Here is a 19302-nt window from a genome sequence, read left to right as displayed (position 1 = left end):
TCTCTCGTGTCAAATTGGGCCCATGCTCAGGGGATCCGTTTGCTGAGGTACCTCGACAATTGGTTGGTCTTGGCAGTTTCCATGGAAAAGCTGCTGCAGGACAGGGATCGTCTACTTCGTTTCTGTCTGGAACTGGGCATCGTAGTCAACCCAGGAAGAGTCAAACCTAGTGCCCAGTCAAAGGATCTCTACTGAGCATGGTCGTTGATACCACAGTGGTTAAATTTTTTGTTTTTTCCCATCGGATCAGAGATTGGAGAAGTTGCGGGTGGTGGTGGGGCGCGACTTCCTGTCGGAACCACATCAGTCAGCTCATCAGTGGCAGGTTCTTCTGGGAGTGTTGTCTTCCCTGGAGAAGCTGGTCCCTCGGTCTCTGCAATGGAGACTGGGAGAATTCTGGTTTCCGGGAGGGGACTCACCCCGGTTAATGGTTCCTGTCTCTGGAAGTGAGAGAAGACCTTCGTTAGTGGTATGACGACCAGAATCTTTCGAAGGGTGTCCCTCTGCGTTCTCTTCCACCGGACTTCCTTCTGTTCTCTGACGCCTCCCTCGCAGGTTGGGGGGCTCATTTAGGCGGCCTCATCGCTACAGGCACTTGGAGTTTGGAGGACAAGCAGCAACATATCAACGTCTTGGAGTTGAAGGTATCCTTCCTGAGTCTGAAGGAGTTTCGGGAGAAGGTAGGAGGTCATTCTGTCATTCTCATGTCGGACAACACCACGGTGGTAGCCTATGTGAACAAACAGGGAGGCCTGGTTTCTCGTCAACTTCACGCTGTGACCTTTGAGGTTCACCAATGGGCGGTCAGCAATTCGTTAGAGCTCTCAACCAGGTATATCCCAGGCAAACGGAATGTGGTCGCAGACAAACTCGGTCGTTGGGATCAGATCCTAGGCACAGAGTGGTCCCTTCATCAAGTGGTGGCAGACAAGCTTTTCCAGGTTTTAGGGAGACCCATGCTGGACCTTTTTGCGACTCACTTCAACAGGAAGCTAGAGATAGTCTGTTCACTGGTCCCAGATCCTTTAGCATTGGCAGAGAACGCATTCCAACATCCCTGGGACAAGCTGGAGGTGTATGCCTTCCCTCCGTTTTGTTTGATCCGTCAAGTTCTGAACAGGATAATGAGTTCACAGGGTCTCAGAATGACTTTGGTAGCCCCTCTGTGGCCTCGGGCAGAATGGTTCCCAGATCTCCTGTGTCAGCCCCTTGCGGAAAGGTTCCACCAGTCAGTAGAATCCCTGTCTCTTCACGGTTGGAGGCTATCAAGTATCTCCTCCGAACGAGAGGCTTTTCTCAGGGAACGGCAGGGCATATGTCCAGCAGTTTCTGAAAGTCGACCGCCTCAATTTACCAAGGCAAATGGGTTATCTACTGTGATTGGTGTCATAAACGGGGTTTTTCTCCACTCGCGACCTCTATTCAGCGAATAGCAGACTTTTTAACCTTCATCAGAGACAAGAAACATTTGTCCGTTTCTGCCATTAGAGGCTACAGGGCGGCCCTGAGTTTGGTTTTACGCCTTAAAGGTATCGACATCTCTTCCTGTGAACTTTCCTTGCTAGTTAAGGGGTTTGAGCAGTCGAGTTCTCTTAGAGAGCTCAGGCCTCCGACGTGGGATGTTTCCTTGGTTCTCAAGAGCTTCACTAAGAGTCCATATGAGCTCTTGCGTCGCTCATCTGGCAGGAACTTGATGCTCAAGACAGTTTTCCTTCTGGCCTTGGCATCTTCCAAGAGGGTAGGAGAGCTCCATGGTCTGAGCTATGAGGTGAAGCACACCAGGGGTTGGTTGTCTGTGTCCTTCGAATTTGTCCCGGAATTCGTAGCCAAGACCCAAAATCCCTCTGTGCACGATGACAGGTTCACTTCGTTTTCCATTCCATCACTGAATGAATTTGTGGGTGGTGATGCTCAAGAGCTTTTGTTGTGCCCTGTCTGGGCCCTGTGTTGCTATCTGAAAAGGACTCAACACCTTAGACCAGGCTGCTGCAGACTTTTTGTTAGCACAGGCCGTACAAAAGAAAGAGGTGTGTAAGAGTACTATTGCTTTTTGGATATGGGAAGCCATCAGTCAGGCATACTTGACTCTTGATGATTCCACCACCACGTCTGTGCAGGCTAGAGCGCATGACATTAAGGGTATTGGTCCCTCTCTGGCTTTCAAAAAGAACTTGGCTGTACATAAGAGTGCTGAGCTCTGGTACTTGGTTATGCCAGTCCACGTTTACCTCTTTCTAACCTAAGGCTGTTACCCACAGATCTGCGGATACGTTTTCCCTGGGCCCTGTGGTGGCTGCCCAGTGATTACATAGTTGCCCTTAAGGGGGCCGGCTGGAACCCCTATATATGGTGGTATAGGGCGAAAAATGCAAAGTCATGAAAAAATTCATGGAGCCTCATATGGCAATTGAGAATACGTATACGAAATATTTCGTCAAAATTCCTCTTACTTTCGTAGTTACAGGGTAATTAGTTATCGTAACTCAATAAGCCTAAAACATTGATCCGTACAAGAAAATGCAATATTTCTCTTATATTCTCGTAAATTTTGATAATTATTGTCAAAGAAATTGGGAGAAATGGCATCTGTAGACATTCCCCGAGTCAAGAAGGAGACTTCAGGCTCAGCTACCAAGTCCAGTCCTGATTTAGTGCGATCACAGACTTCAAGTAGTCTACACGTTCCATTTCACCTCTGCCATTCACCCGCTTTTACGTATGTTTATGTATGTTTCGGCAAGAATTTCATCATGCCAATGAGGAAAAGACAAGGAAAACATCTCGCTAACATACAGACGAAGAATATCATAATATATGCCCAAGGCTACGATCTTTGAGCAAAGAGATCTTCATTTATGATAAATAACAAAGTTTTGGTTTTTCAATACCCAAAATGAAATATGAAATTCATAATAATCATCATTTATTAAATTGTCTTTGTAAAAAAAGAGTACGCCTTCGAGTTTCACCTCTTGACATTCTCTTCCATTTTACGTTTGTTTATCTTTGTTTCGGGCAAGAATTTCATCATGCCAAAAAGGAAAATACAAGGAAAACATCTCGCTAAACATACAGAAGAAGAAAATCGCTGTAATAAGCCGAGTTATGTGAAGGGGAGAGAGAGAAGTTGCGAAGAAAGAGTGCCCCATCTTGCCTCAAGCAGTGCCCCAGGCTGCGATATATGAGCAAAGGGATCATCATTTATGATTAAATTATGATAAATAAAATAGTTTTGGTTTATTAATACACAAAAAAGAAATATACATTCATAATAATCATTATTTATTAACATTGTCTTTATAAGAAATACGAAGGAAAACTTTGAACGCCCGTATCTCAAAACTATACTTATTGACCTTCAAAATCTATCTTCTCACTTAGTTTTAAAGCTATAACATTGGAATTTGGTATATTACTCAGAAAGACATTATAGAACAATCAAATCAAGCCCTTTTTTTCCAATTTTTGTTTCGTATTTTTTTTATAAATTTTTTTCTCCTGATTTATAGGGTTATTTTTTACCATATTGAAAAATTCATATCTAGCAAAAAAAAAATGACTTTTAGAAAAAAAAACTCTTAATTCGATTGGAGGTCTACATCAGTATTATATGGTAGTAATCCCAGGTCTTAATATTAAATATCAAGGGAGGAGATAGAATTTGAAAAATGGTATTTTCGGGATAAATCGCCCTGGCGTCACAAAACCGAAGGTCAGAGGCGGAAAAATCATATTGGCGTTTGGAGTGTCCCAAGTCTACCATTATTAAGTTGGATGATTGTAGAATATCAAAGTCCTGTCCTTAAAAAAGGGCATTAGCCGGCCGGCCCCCTTAACAGGGCACTTTTGTATCTTACCTAAGATGATTGTGTGGATGAAATAATGAGTGAGTTGGCTGGTCTCCTTCTTTCTCTTGTACCTTTCCTTCATCTTCATCCTTCGTGCGGGTTAAGGAGTAGAGACATCATTTGCTGGACTTGGTCTGATACAGGTGAGTAAGGTAGTCATACTGATAGTGTGGTCACTTAATATACAAATATCAACCCTCTGTTTGGTAGCATATGCTCCACTCCTTGGCAAGGAGGAGTTGGGAGTAATATAAACCCTGGTGTATTGGTTTGCTATTGGACAGTCAGTTTCTCTTTGGTTCCCTATACAATGGTTCTCCCATATATTATTGTACGTGACTCAGGGTCTGAGTGGTTAGATATCAATTTATCTAGCTTCTCAACGGGCTTCAGTCCCTCTCCAGAAGTCATTTTTTTTGGAAGCTGGACTGGTGGGTAGGCCCCCAACCAGTTTAGGATGTCTTGTACCTCCCTCCAAGTATGAGTCTATCCTATTGTTAAGACCGAAGGTTTGTTTGTGTATGAACAAATGACAAATTTTCTAAGACAGTTTGTATTTTTCATAGCAAACCTGAGGTCTTAACATTATACTGCCCTATTCTAGCTGCCCCTCTGTGTGTTAAGACATCCTGAGTTGGGAAAGACTGACGCGGTGGCGTAGGTGAGTGGTCCTTGACCACTCTTCATCTGATCTTCGCATGCATTGCCACATATCACAAGATTCCTTGCTTTCATCTGTTTTTTAACTGGATCCATCTAGGTGCTAGAAATTATCCTATTGTTAAGACCTCAGGTTTGTAGCTATGAAAAATACAAATTGTCTAAGAAAATTTGTCATTTTTGGAGTAGAGTATGTCCATGTACCCCACATCCATTCAATGTGGGATTCAGCTGTGTAATTACTTGGCACGTTACTTATATGATATGAAAATGACATTTTCATGATAAAATTAAATTTTCATATACACTTGCCAAGTAATTACAGAGCCCTCCTGCCCTCATATGGACATGCAGACACAAACAAATTGAGTATTTGTACTTGCCAGGTTGTTTTCTGTGTTACCCAATAATGGGTAGGTTTATCACCTAGGTAAAAACAGAAAAAGCAATACTGATAAATTTTAAAAAGTTGCTGCCTGAGTTAGAAACGTTAGCTATCTAATCACTGGTAAGTATTTATGAAACTTAATTTTCTCATGAAAATGCCATTTTTTTATGAGTACATATAATTGTTGCATGATGTCTGCTCCTCAGTTTGGCGACCCTGTACCTGGTGCTCGAATGGTATTACTTAAAATGGCTTTGCAGTCAAAAATTATGGAAAAACGAGAGAAGGAACGGTTAAGGAAGGTGAAAGAGAAACAATTTTTAGATAATGAGCAAGTGATGCAGGGTGAGTATTAATTATCATACCGTATTGTAATTTGTAAAATATCGTATCAATTTAATTGTCATCTTTCAATTTTAGTGATTGTAGGATCAATTTGTGTTCTTCCCACACTACGTCTAAAATGCAGATCAAAGGTTCATGTGAGTTCATTGGCAAAAGTAGTTTCCATCTGTAGTTTCAATTAGCATTTTTGTCTTAGTGTATTTTGAATGAATTTATTGTTTTCTCTATTGCAGTCGACCCCTGATTTGCATGGGTTAGGAACCATGACTGAACTGTGAATAGCTGAAACAATGTGAATACTTGAGACCGTCTTCTAAAAAGGCATATAATTGCCTATTTTAATAGTTCAAACACCAAATAACTTGGCTATTTTAATAGTTTAAACACCAAATACACCTTATACTATCATCTTAAACACTTTAATATCATTTCAATGTCATCTTATAACATTACCCCTAAAAATACACAGGAATCTTACTACATTACCCTTAAAAATATTTGGCTTACATCTATGCGTGGACACTCCTGCAACTGTTACTGTTACCAAGGCAAAAACTAAACAAGTCACCCCTATATTCAGGCACACATTTTCTTCCATACTGTATTCAAGCCTTACCGTTTTATTTTGATATATGCAGTAGATAGGGGTAACATTTGTACATTCTCAAGTACAGGGAACAGTTAAGTATTGTACCTGAATATTTAGATATGCATGGCAAAAATTATATGAAATAATGGGAAGTTTAAGATTATGTAAATCATACGAGTACTAACCAGTGTTGAATGTTGATTGAGGATGATGATGAATTAGCTTTGCAGTCTGATGAATGACGATGAAAATATGATTGCACAGCAAAGCAGAGGAGTTACAGTTCTGGGGGTGCCTCTTCCCCTTCTCCAGGTGCTTTGTCCCAACAATTGGCCACTTCTTCAGGGGCTTTTGGAAGGCTTTTGGAGGTCCTTTCTTCATGGGCGTGAGAAAAACTTACTGATAGCAGCTGCTATTGCTGTCTTTATGCTGAAAAGGGGGTTATTATAGGGCCCCTTGCACGCATCAAGGGCATTTGAAAACTTTATGGAGCATTCCATATAAAAGATTCCCTGCCCCAGTCATCTCTTGCAGCTCCCTGGCTACCCTCATAATTCAGGACACATTCCAAAGACAGACCCTCCTCCTCCTCATTCCCTGGCAGACTTAGTCAGCTCCTCCAAATCCTGGTCCGTCAGGGCATCAACGAGGTGCCGACTTCATCCCCAGTGGCGTCATTGAAGTCTTCTCCACCAAGTGTTCTCGCCAGTTGGCCTGCATCATGAATGGCTGAATGTTGAATTTTTTCAGGAGAGAAGCCCTTATAGTCATGAACACACTGGCCACAACTACTTCATCACATATTAAAGGTCTCCTCCTTCATGTCTCAACAATCGGCCAATGACTGTCAGATTTGGCACTCGTGAACTTATGTCAATACTCCTTCAGTGTAAATTCACCATCTGTGTCCATTGTCTTCATGAGGTGCATGAGGTAGTTGCTGGTGTAGAAGTGGTCCATAGGCTGGAAGAAGGTGGTGGTTTGGCAGGGTGGAGCTTGAACTGGACTCCCTCGTAATAAAGATCAAGGGTGGCCTCTAGCATTATCCATAATCAACAACAGCACCTCAGTGGCAGGATTGGTATGGTCTTGGCCTACCACCTCGGTGGCCGCGAGTTCGATTCTTGGGCATTCCACTGAGGGGTTAGAGATGTGTGTTTCTGCTGATAGAAGTTCACTCTCGACGTGGCTCGGAAGTCGTGTAAAGCCGTTGGTCCCGTTGCTGAATGACCACTGGTTCCATGCAATGTAAAAACACTATACAAACAAACAAACATAATCAACAACACTTTGAACTCCATGCCATGCACAAGTTGTTGAGGTAATCCTTAACTTGAGGGATGAAGCTCTGAAAGAACTAGTTAGACATAAGGACTTTGGTGATCCATGCCTTGGAGTTGTACTTCTAAAACAGGCAGCAAGTTCTTGATTTTGTTCTTGAGGGCCCTGGGGTTTACAGCTTTGTAATTAAGGCCTTGTTCAGCATGAAGCCAGCAGTATTGTCACACATGATAAGGATAGCCATATCTTTGTGCTTAAGGGGGCCGGCCGGCTAATGCCATTTTTTAAAGACAGGACTTTCACATTCATACCACTTAATAAGGTAACTTGGGACATTCCCAAACCGCATATGATTTTCGCATTGACCTTCGTTTTGTAATGCCAGGGCGATTTATCCTGAAAATAACCATTTTTCAAATTCCATCTCCTCCCTTGATACTTAATATTAAGACCTGGTTAATTAATCATCATATAGACCTGATGTAGACCTCCAATCAAATGAAGTTTTTTTTTTTTCTGTCATTTTTTTTTGCTAGATATGAATTTTTTCATTATGGTAAAAAAAATAAACCCTATAAATCAGGGGAAAATTTAAGAAAAAAAAAATAAGACAAAAATTGGAAAAAAAGGGCTACATTTGATTGTTTTATAATGTTTCTCTTAAGTTATATGCAAAATTTCAATGCTATAACTAAAACTAAGGTAGAAGATAGACTATAAAGGTCAATAAGTATAGTTTTGAGGTACAGGCGTTCAAAGTTTTTCTTTGTATTTTTACAAAGACGATGTTAACCCTTAAATGCCTAAGGGGTATAATAAAAATCGTCTCCCGTATGCCTAGGGGGTCTCGGAGTGAGCGCCGAAGCGGAAAAAATATTTTTTTCAAAAAATCACAGCACGCTTAGTTTTAAAGATTAAGAATTCATTTTTGGCTCCTTATTTTTGTCATTGCCTGAAGTTTAGTATGCAACCATCAGAAATGAAAAAAATATCATTATCATATATAAATAATGCGATATATGATAATGCGAAAACAAAATTTCATATATAATTGCATTCAAATCGCGCTGTGAGCAAAGCAGTTAAAGCTAACAAGTTAATTTTGTTTTCGGTGTATTGTACACTAAATTGCAATCATTTTGGTATATAACACATTGTAAAACGAACACAGCAACACAGAGAAAATATTATCACAAAATGATGCATGAATTCGTAATGCGCGGATGTAAAAACAGTTTTTTTCAAAATTCACCATAAATCTAAATATTTTTCTAGAGACTTCCAATTTGTTTCAAAATGAAGATAAATGATTGAATATTACTATACTGTAAGATTTTTGTCTTACAATTGCAGTTTTTGACCATTTTGGACGAGTTAAAGTTGACCGAATGTCGAATTTTTTTTATATATTTTTTTATATGCAAATATTTCAAAAATGAGAAAAGCTACAACCTTCAATAATTTTTTGTTGTATTCTACATGGAATTGCGCACATTTTCATATATAAAACTCGATGAAACACCTAATATGAAACTGAGCGAATATTCCGAGAATGGGACGTACGCATTTCGGAGATTTGCGGCGGAGAATCCGCGCGCAGAGGGAAGGAAAGTTTTTTTTTTAAATTCACCATAAATCTAAATATTGTGCTAGAGACTTCGAATTTGTTTTAAAATGAAGATAAATGACTGAATATTACTAGACTGTAAGAGTTTTAGCTTACAATTGGGTTTTTCGACCATTTCGGCAGCGCCATCTAACGAAAAAATAACTAAATTTCATTCACAAATGATACGTTTTCAAGTGATATTTCCACTTGAAAACACTTTGTATAACATAAATAAACCTTGTCTCATATAAATTATAGTACTATCTTGAGATTCATTTGCGCTAACTAAGGTAAGAAAGTTGCTCTGATTTGAGTTCAACACAGCAAAACAAACTTACTCGCAATCGCCCTCAGCTGATTTCCAAAACAAAACATTGATTGTTATGTTTGTATTTTATAATACAAACAAATAGTAATATGAAAATTCATATACATAATATTATTGGATGCCGTGAAGTAAAACAACTTTATAAAATATCCATGGAAAAGATGCATATCTATTATGTTTGTATTATATCATATGATACTAATATATGATTATTACATACTTGAATTTTCTATCTCATGTAAGATTCTACCCCCTTAAAATTAGCTCCAAAATTAGGGCTTCAAAAGTCGCATGATATGCGAGTATATACGATAATTACTCTGTAACTAAGACAGTAAGAGGAATTTTGACAATATTTCTTGCACTCATTCTCCATTGCCATACGATAGTCCTTGAATTTTATCATGACTGCATTTTTTGCCCTATACCCCCATATATAGGGGTATGGGGTATAGGGTGAAAAATGCAAAGCATGATAAAATTCAAGGACCATTGTATGGCAATGGAGAATGCGTGTACAAAATATCTCATCAAAATTCCTCTTACTTTCGTAGTTACAGGGTAATTAGTAAATGTAATTCAATAATCCAAAAACATTGATCCATAAAAGAAAATGCAATATTTCGTCTGCTACCATAAATTTTGAAAATCATTGTCAAACAAATTGTGAGCAATGGCATTTGTAGAGATTCCATGAGTCACAAGAGGGAAGGTCCTCAGCTTACCACCCTTCAGTGCAAGCAGAAACATGGTAGAGGGTGCATGGTCCCCTTAAACCAGAGGTTCTGCCTTCGTCCTTGATGAGATATCCTAAATGCATTTTTTATCCAGAATAAGCCAGTCTCGTTCATATCAAAGACCTGTTCTGAATGGTAGCCCTTGTCCCAGGTGATATTTTTGAAGGTCTTAGGATATTTTGTGGCCACTCTGGTGTCTGCTGATGCCCTTTGTCCACGCAGAGGAACAGGCTTTAGGAGGAATCATTTTTGGAAACAGTGGGACCACTTTTGGAAATGGTAGAACCACCCCTTGCTGGCATGAAAACATTGAGGAGCTGATGATGGTCCTGATTCTTCCTCTTCTTTGGCGTCACCTATATATATACAGGCAGTCCCCAGTTATCGGTGGGGGTTCTGTTCTCGGCAGGGTACTGATAAGCGAAAACCTCCATTCACTGAAACTCTGTGATTTACAGCGCTTGTGGTGCCAAGTTTTGATGAATGGCGCCCATGTTAGGTATGTTATGGTGCCATAACTCTATTATCGGCACCTTATGGCACTGATAACCGAAATTGGCCTGTTATGGTGCCATAAATCGCTGATTTTATGGCGCTTGTTGATCGCCAATAACTGAGTCTGCCGATAACCAGGGGCAGTTGACCCCCGTATTTGCTGGGGTTAGGGACTACAACCACCTGCAAGTACTGAAAATCTGTGATAAATTGGAATCCTCGACTTTAAAAATGCTTATATGTAACTGCCTATTTAAAGTCAACCATCATCAAGGAAAGCTGGTACCCTACTGTGTGACTGGCTCTTTCCAACCCTTCAAGCCAGTAGCTATTGTTATAGAAAAAGAGAGAGAGAGAGTGAGAGAAAGGGCTGAACCAAGTTATTTACATCAGTTTAACAATAGAAACTGTCGGTACGATTGTTTTTATATTTTTTATTTTTATTCATATTACAATAAATACAGCTCACACCATTAGTGATAGTACGAACCAAAGATCGAAGCTACAAGTGTTGCAGTTGGCTACTTCCAACTCTTTTAGTCAATAGTGGGGGTGTCATGGAAAGAGAATGGGTGGGGTGTGAACATTGTTTTTTTTTTTTTTATACAATACAAATTAAATGATAATAGATCAATATTGAAGATTTTCCGTCAACATTTGATTGATGTTTTGCTGTTTTTGCATTAACCTTTAACGCCAAGAAGCGGTAAAAAATAAAAAATTGTCTCCCGTGTGCCGGAGGTGGTTTTCGGAGTGAGCACGGAAGCGGAAAAAATATTTTTTTCAAAAAATCACAGCGCGTTTAGTTTTCAAGATTAAGAGTTCTTCTTTTAGCTCCTTTTTTTTTCATTGGCTGAAGTTTAGTATGCCAAAACCATCAGAAATGAAAAAAAAATTATCATTATCATATATAAATAATGCGATATATGATAGCGCAAAAACGAAATTTTCATATATAATTGTATTCAAATCGCGCTGTGCATAAAACGGGTAAAGGTAATAAGTTACTTTTTTTCGTTGTAATGTACACTAAATTTCAATCATTTTTGGTATATAAACCATTGTAAAACAATAAAGCACACAAGAGAAAATATTATCACAAAAAATAATGCATGAATTCGTAACGCACGGACGTAAACAAATAATTTTTTCAAAAATTCACCATAAATCTAAATATTGTCGTAGATACTTCCAATTTCTTTCAAAATGAAGGCAAATGATTGAATATTACTATACTGTAAGAGTATTACCTTACAATTGCAGTTTTCGACCATATTCTGATGAGTTAAAAGTTGACCGAATGTCTAATTTTTTATATATATATTTTTTTATATGCAATTATTTCGGAAATTAGAAAAGCTACAACCTTCAAATATTTTTCGTTTTATTCTACATGAAATTGCGCACATTTTCATATATTAAACTCTATGTAATGCCTAATATGAAACGGAGCAAATATTCCGAGAATGGGACGTACGCATTTCGGAGATTTGTGGCGGAGAATCCGCGCGCGGAGGGATGGAAAGTTTTTTTTTTTAATTCACCATAAATCTAAATATTGTGCTAGAGACTTCGAATTTGTTTCAAGAAGAAGATAAATGAATGAATATTACTAGACTGTAGGAGTTTTAGCTTACAATTGCGTTTTTCGACCATTTCGGTAGAGTCAAAGTTGACCGAACGTGGTTTTTTTTCTATTTATCGTGATTTATATGCAAATATTTCAAAAATGAGAAAAGCTACAACCTTCAATTATTATTTGTTTTATTCTATATGAAATTGCGCACATTTTCATATATAAAACTTTATGTAACGGCTAATTTAAAATGGTGCAAACATTACCACAATCGCACTTATGATTTTTTCGGAAGAGTTACCGCGCGGACGTAAAGAAAATGTTATTTTTTTCATAAATTCACCATAAATCGAAATATTTTGCTAGAGACTTCCAATTTGTTGCAAAATGAAGGTAAATGATTGAATATTACTAGAATATAAGAGTTTTAGCTTACAATTGCGTTTTTCAACCATTTCGGTAGAGTCAAAGTTGACCGAAGGTTGAAAATTTGTCACATCATTTTTTATATGAAAATATTTCAAAATTGATAAAAGCTACAACCATGGGTTGTTTTTAGTTGTATTGTGCATGAAATTGCGCACATTTCCATATATAAAACTTTATATAACGGCTAATTTTAAAATGGTGTAAACATTACCACAATCGCATGTATGATATTTTCCGGAAGAGTTACCGCGTGGACTTGAGGAAAAAGTTTTTTCATAAATTCACCATAAATCGAAATATTGTGCTGGAGACTTCCAATTAGTTGCAAAATTAAGGTAAATGATTGAATATTACTAAAATATAAGAGTTTTAGCTTACAATTGTGTTTTTCGACCATTTCGTAGAGTCAAAGTTGACCGAAGGTTGAAATTTTGGCACTTATCGTTATTTATATGAAAATATCTCAAAACTGATAAAAGCTTCAATCATGAGTATTTTTTTTGTTGTATTCTACATAAAAATTCGCACATTTTCATATACGTATAATACTCCATGTAAGGGCTAATTTAAAATGGTACAAAAATTATGTCAAAGTGATGAAATAATTTCCGAGATGTGTCACAGATATTTTTTAGTGCGGCAAGAAAGAAATTCGCGCTTTGCACGCCTGCGTAACGATTGTAAACAAAACATCACCTTGATCCGTGAACTCCCAGCATCCCCAAAGGCGCGTGATTCAAGAGTTTTTGGCTGGTAGGCCTAAAAGTATTTTTCCGCGAATTTTTAAAAAAACTTTTGTATGCCGACATAAAATACATCCAGTCGGCACCCGAGAGACAAAAAATGTCGACGTAAAATACGTCCAGTCGGCGTTTAAGGGTTAATATTAATATTTGAAAATCAGTAAATAAGTTATTTATCATATAAAAAGATACATATTACATATGCATAAAAATTCTCTTATTTAAGTAAGAGAGAGATAGACAGATACAAAAGTGCAACTCATACGCTATCGACAGTGCATGCAAAGCATCAAGCTACAAACTTTGTCATTGGCTACTTTCAATGGTTTTAGCTAATAGCGTGTCATCACGGAAAGAGAGGGGTGAACATTTTCTCTCTCTCTCTCTCTCTCTCTCTCTCTCTCTCTCTCTCTCTCTCTCTCTCTCTCTCTCTCTAATAGCGTGTCATCATGGAAAGAGAGGGGTGAAAATTTTCTCTCTCTCTCTCTCTCTCTCTCTCTCTCTCTCTATATGATGATAATACATAAATCCTTATTAACCCTTAAACGCCGAAGCAGTAAAATAAAAATTGTCTCCCATGTGCCGGAGGTGTTTCGGAGTGAGCGCAGAAGCGGAAAAAATATTTTTTTCAAAAAATCACAGCGCGCTTAGTTTTCAAGATTAAGAGTTCATTTTTGGCTACTTTTTTTTTTGTCATTGGCTGAAGTTTAGTATGCAACCATCAGAAATAAAAAAAAATCATTATCATATATAAATAATGCGATATATGATAGCGCAAAAAACAAAATTTTATATATAATTGCATTCAAATCGCGCTGTGCGCAAAACGATTAAAGGTAAACAAGTACTTTTTTTCGTTGTAATGTAACACTAAATTGCGGGGGGGATCCTTTTGGTATATACACATTGTAAAAACGATAAAAGCAAAACAGAGAAATATTATCACAAAATAATGCATGAATTTCGTAACGCAAACGGACGTAAACAATATTTTTTTTTTTAAATTCACCATAAAATCTAAAATATGTCCTAGAGACTTCCATTTCTTTCCAAAATGATTTGAAATATTACTATACTTGAAGAGTATTAGCTTACAATTGCAGTTTTTGACCATATCTGATGAGTTAAAGTTGACCGATCTGTCTAATTTTTTATATATATAATTTTTTTTATATGCAATTTTTCATAAATTAGAAAAGCTACAACCTTCAATATTTTTAGTTTTATTCTACATGAAATTGCGCACATTTTTCATATATAAAAAACTCTATGAATGCCAATATGAAACGGGCAAATATTCGAGAAATGGACGTATCGCATTTCATTAAGATATTTGTGGGCGGTGATCCGCTCGGCAGAGGGGGATGGAAAGTTTTTTTTTTAAATCACCATAAATCTATTATATTGTGCTAGAGACTTCGAAAAAAAAACTTGTTTCAAGATGAAGGATAAATGACTGAATATTACTAAGGCTGTAAGAGTTTTAGCTTACAATTGCGTTTTCGACCATTCGTAGAGTCAAAGTTGACCAAACGTGGTTTTTTCTATTTTATCGTGATTTTATATGCAAATATTTCAAAAATGAGAAAAGCTACAACCTTCAATTATTTTTGTTTTATTCTACATGAAATTGCGCACATTTTTTCATATTAATACTTTATGTAACGGCTAATTTAAAAATGGTGCAAACTTACCACAATCGCATATGATTTTTTCGGAAGAGTTACCGCGCGGCACGTAAAGAAAATGTTATTTTTTTCATAATTCACCTAAATCGAATATTTTGCTAGAGACTTCCAATTTGTTGCAAAATGAAGTATTGATTGAATATTAGTACTATATATAAGCGTTTTTAGCTTACAATTGCGTTTTTCAACCATTTTTTCGTAGAGTCAAAGTGACCGAAGGTTGAAATTTGTCACTTATCATTTTTTATATGAAAATATTTCAAAAATTGATAAAATAAGCTACACCCATGGGTTGTTTTAGTTGTATTGTGCATGAAATTGCGCACATTTCCTATATAAAACTTTTTTTATGTAACGGCTAATTTTAAAATGGTGCAAAAACATTACCCACAATCGCATGTATGATTTTTTTCGGAAGAGTTACCGCGTGGACTTGAGGAAAAAGTTTTTTTTCATAAATTCACCATAATAGAAAATATTGTGCTAGAGACTTCCAATTATTGTTGCAAAATTAGGTAATGATTGAATATTACTAAAATATAGAGTTTAGCTTACAATTTGTGTTTTTTCGACCATTTTGTCGAGTCAAGTTGACCGCATGTTGAAATTTTGGCACTTATCGTTATTTATATGAAAATATCTCAAAACTGATAAAAAGCTACAATTATGAGTAATTTTTTTGTTGTATTCTACATAAAAAATGCGCATATTTTCATATATAATACTCTATGGGTAACGGCTAATTTACAATGGTACAAAATTATGTCCAAGTGATGATAATTTCCGAAATGTGCCACAGATACTTTTTTAGTTTCAGCAAGAAGAGATTCACCCTTGCGCGCCTGCGTACGAGTGTACAAAACAACACCTTTATCCGTGAACTCCCAGCATCCCCAGGCCCCAAGGTCGGGGAGTCAAGAGTTTTTGGCTGGTAGGCCTAAAAGTATTTTTTTTTCCGCGAATTTTTAAAAAAACTTTTGTATGTCGACGTAAAATACTCCAGGTCGGCACCCGAGAGACAAAAAATGTCGACGTAAAAATACGTCCAGGTCGCGTTTAGGGGGCTAAGAGAATTTATGTATATAACTACCCAATTAGTTACTTAGCTATTGTTTCTAAAAATCTGTCAGCAGCTAGATTTTTGAAATTCGTGTAGTGCTAGTTTGTTTTTGTCAGGTGATAACCCCCCCCCCCCCCTCCCCCCCCCCTCCCCCGCCCTCTATAATGAAATAAGATTTATGTAATACTACCCAAGTAGTTACATGATTAAAGTCCTGCCCTCCTCCCCTCACAATGGATAGTGGGCATAAACAACTGATTTTCGTGCTATGTTGATTCCTACTCTCTCCCCTGATAGTTTGGGGGGTTGGTATCACCTGACAAAGCAAACTGCGCTACTGCGAATTTCAAAAATTCCAGCTGCCGACGGATTTAGAAACTATAGCTTTGGTAACTACTTGGTAATATACATAAAATCTTATTTTTGTTATAAAAAATGTAATTTTTACTTTAACATAAATATTTGAAATTAGTAAATATTTTTTTTATATATAAAAAAATGTATTTAGCCATGAAAATAAGACTAGAAAACAGTAGTGAATACTATAGCTCAGCTTCATGAATTAGTGAGTTTCCCTGCAGTATATTTTGAGGTAAATTTCACAGAAAAATCCACAAGTACTGAATCTGTGTTTGCTGAACCACAATCTAGTGGGGGTCCACTGTATATAGATATGTATATTTAGTAATCCTTCAATTATCCAAATTAATAGGGCCAAGGGTCCACCAGATGTGGACAAAATCTGTTTCGGAGTCGTGAAACAGAATTGCAAATAATGTGTCTGTGAGGAATGAATAGTAATAGAGTTGTTATGGTAATTATGCTTCCTGTACAGTGGTAATGATATGGTTTTTTAAATTCTCACAACTTGAAAAGCCTGAATAAAAGATTAAAGGACTGTGTACTATTTGTGTATTTGGATTTAATACGTTGATCTTGGTATTCACTTGGGTAAATGGCTTTGAAGCAACAGTACAGTAATAGCATTATTCTTTATTACAGAAACTCTATATGTATATAGTACGTAGATGGCATTTATGAGGAATAAAATTTCGTATCTCAAGTGATGCATATACGTATTAGATTATCAGTTGTTTTATTCAGGATTTATCAATTTCTTAAGTTTCATCGAAATTATTTTGACCCTACATTAATTCATTTTTATTTTTAGAGAAAATGATACATCTCTTTAAATCAAGTAGAAGTGTTACCTTTATTGTTATAAGTAATTAAGAAAACACAATTTTTATTTTGCTTGTCAGATTATCATGATGATGGAGCACTTCCTGATGAAGAAGAATTGACTGATCAAAGTGAGACTGAATATGAAACAGAGTCAGAACCTGAAGAAAATGATATAATTATCAAGGATAAGAAAAAGAAGAAGAACGCTTATCTTGATGATGAAGCTGAAGAGGAAGATGACATGGATGTTGACGAGGCTGAGTATGACGATAACTGTGATGAAAAGTAAGTATTTAATTCCTCCCCCTTGATGTGCGACTACCTCGACAAGGTAAGATTGTCATGGTCAGAACTTTCCTGTTGTATTTAGGCTGTAGTGATCTCCCTACCGGTTGAATAGGACCCTTGCAGCCAGCAGATAGGGCAAGCTATTCCCTCCTCTTCTCACCAGACAGAAGAAATAATATTATCCAGAAGATTTGTGTGATACTCTCCTTCATCTTTACAGAGCTTTCTGCCACCTGATGGATAATGCATGTCTTGAGAGAATTTTTTAACATGATTCTCCTTCAATTATATAGAAGAAAACAACTTAAGAGTCCATTGTTATGTTCAAAGTTCATGCTGTCATGGTTTCTTGACTTTTAATAGTGTGCTGTGTATCCCCCCCCCATTATGAAGAGTTATTGTTGTCATCCTCTGTTGATGGATGGTAGCCTCTTACTGACGTCTTTGGCAAATTAGGAAAAGTTTCATGATGTGTGGGCAGATGAGACCATGTTGCAGAAGGGCCCAAAGGGCCAATTGAAATGGATCTTGACCAGTATCTAGAGTTTTACACTTGTATTTTGCCAGAGGAGGTTGAAGGCCAATCATAGACCTCTTAACACTGTACTGCTATATTCATTAGATTTGGTTCAGTATGGTGTTAAGATTCCGTCATAGATGGAGACATCATGATCTTGCTCAACCTTTGAGATGTACACTTTTCACATCCAATCCAATGGATTCAAGGGAATTTCTCTGCTTCCTCTGCTAATAAATCCTTATAGTGCATAGCACAGTACAGTACTAACAATGTAAAGTATGAGAGAATATATAGTACCAGTTTCAAGCTACTACACTATATGTAGTTTATTTTTTGCATCATACATATTTTAGATTTATAAAACAAAAACAATTGAAGAAAACATTATTGTAGTCTTGACACCACCACTGAACTTATGTAGTGTATAACTAATTCAGATACACTCCAATACCACTTAGTCTTCCAAAAATGACAAAAAAACAAACCGATTTAGTTTTTACTGTACTCTTTGTATTTGTTTGTATAGTGTTTTTTTACACTGCATGGAACCAGTTTTTACTGTACTGTAATAGTGTATTACCTCACCCTACATCATCATTTAGCTCCAAAACACTCAAGTCAAAAAACTAACTAAGTCAAATAAGGCCTTTAAAGCATGACCCCAAGACTTAAATTCACACTAAAACTAACCCGGGTGGGTATTGATGATAAAATATATAACAAGACGTCACGTGAGAGAAAGAGGCACTACATGTCCCCCTTGAAGTGAAGTACACAACTGAATGTGAAACGCTTACAATCGGCTAGCTGACGTCTTGTTATATATTTTATCATCAATATACCCAGGGTTTTTAGTTGTGAATTTAAGTCTTGGGGTCATGCTTTAAAGGCCTTATTTGACTTAGTTTATTGACTTGAGTGTTTTGGAGTTAAATGATGTAGGGTGAGGGGTAATACACTATTACAGTACAGTAAAACTGGTTCCATGCAGTGTAAAAACACTATACTAACAAAAACAAAGAGTACAGTAAAAACTAAATCGGTTTGTTTTTTGTCATTTTTGGAAGACTTAAGTGGTATTGGAGTGTATCTAAATTAGTATATCCCTACATAAGTCCCTACATAAGTTCAGAGGTGGTGTCAAGACTACAATAATGTTTTCTTCAATTGTTTTTGTTTTATAAATCTAAAATATGTATGATGCAAAAAATAAACTACATATAGTGTAGTAGCTTAAAACTGGTACTATATATTCTCTCATACTTTACATTGTTAGTACTGTACTGTGCTATGCACTATAAGGATTTATTGTACTGTACTAGGTTTATATGTGATAAATAATCAACCATTTATTATGAATGTTGGTTAGATTTTTGGCTAACAATACATTATGCAATATTAGGTGGGAGATTTGCAGATTTTCAATTTTTATTGTGAGCCACAGTCTCCCACAAAATGCTGGGGACAGAGCGTCATTGTAGTGTCAGTATGCTCATCGGCTACATTCTATTCAGCTTTATACTTTTTCTCTTT

At 36.9% G+C, this 19302-nt stretch overlaps 1 protein-coding gene across 1 annotated transcript in view; it reads left to right on the top strand.

The window, feature by feature from the left end:
- LOC135197488 (claspin-like) overlaps window positions 1-19302 on the top strand; it is a 269392-nt gene that overhangs the window by 139668 nt on the left and 110422 nt on the right. The window contains 2 exon segments of the mRNA XM_064224552.1: window positions 5103-5241; window positions 17039-17246. Coding sequence (XP_064080622.1) covers window positions 5103-5241; window positions 17039-17246 — 347 coding nt within the window.

This window comes from Macrobrachium nipponense, chromosome 21 (genome assembly GCF_015104395.2).
Source record: "Macrobrachium nipponense isolate FS-2020 chromosome 21, ASM1510439v2, whole genome shotgun sequence".
Taxonomy (NCBI): domain Eukaryota; kingdom Metazoa; phylum Arthropoda; class Malacostraca; order Decapoda; family Palaemonidae; genus Macrobrachium; species Macrobrachium nipponense.
Note: the sequence above shows the minus strand (reverse complement) of the source record. Positions and strands in the feature narration are given on the sequence as shown.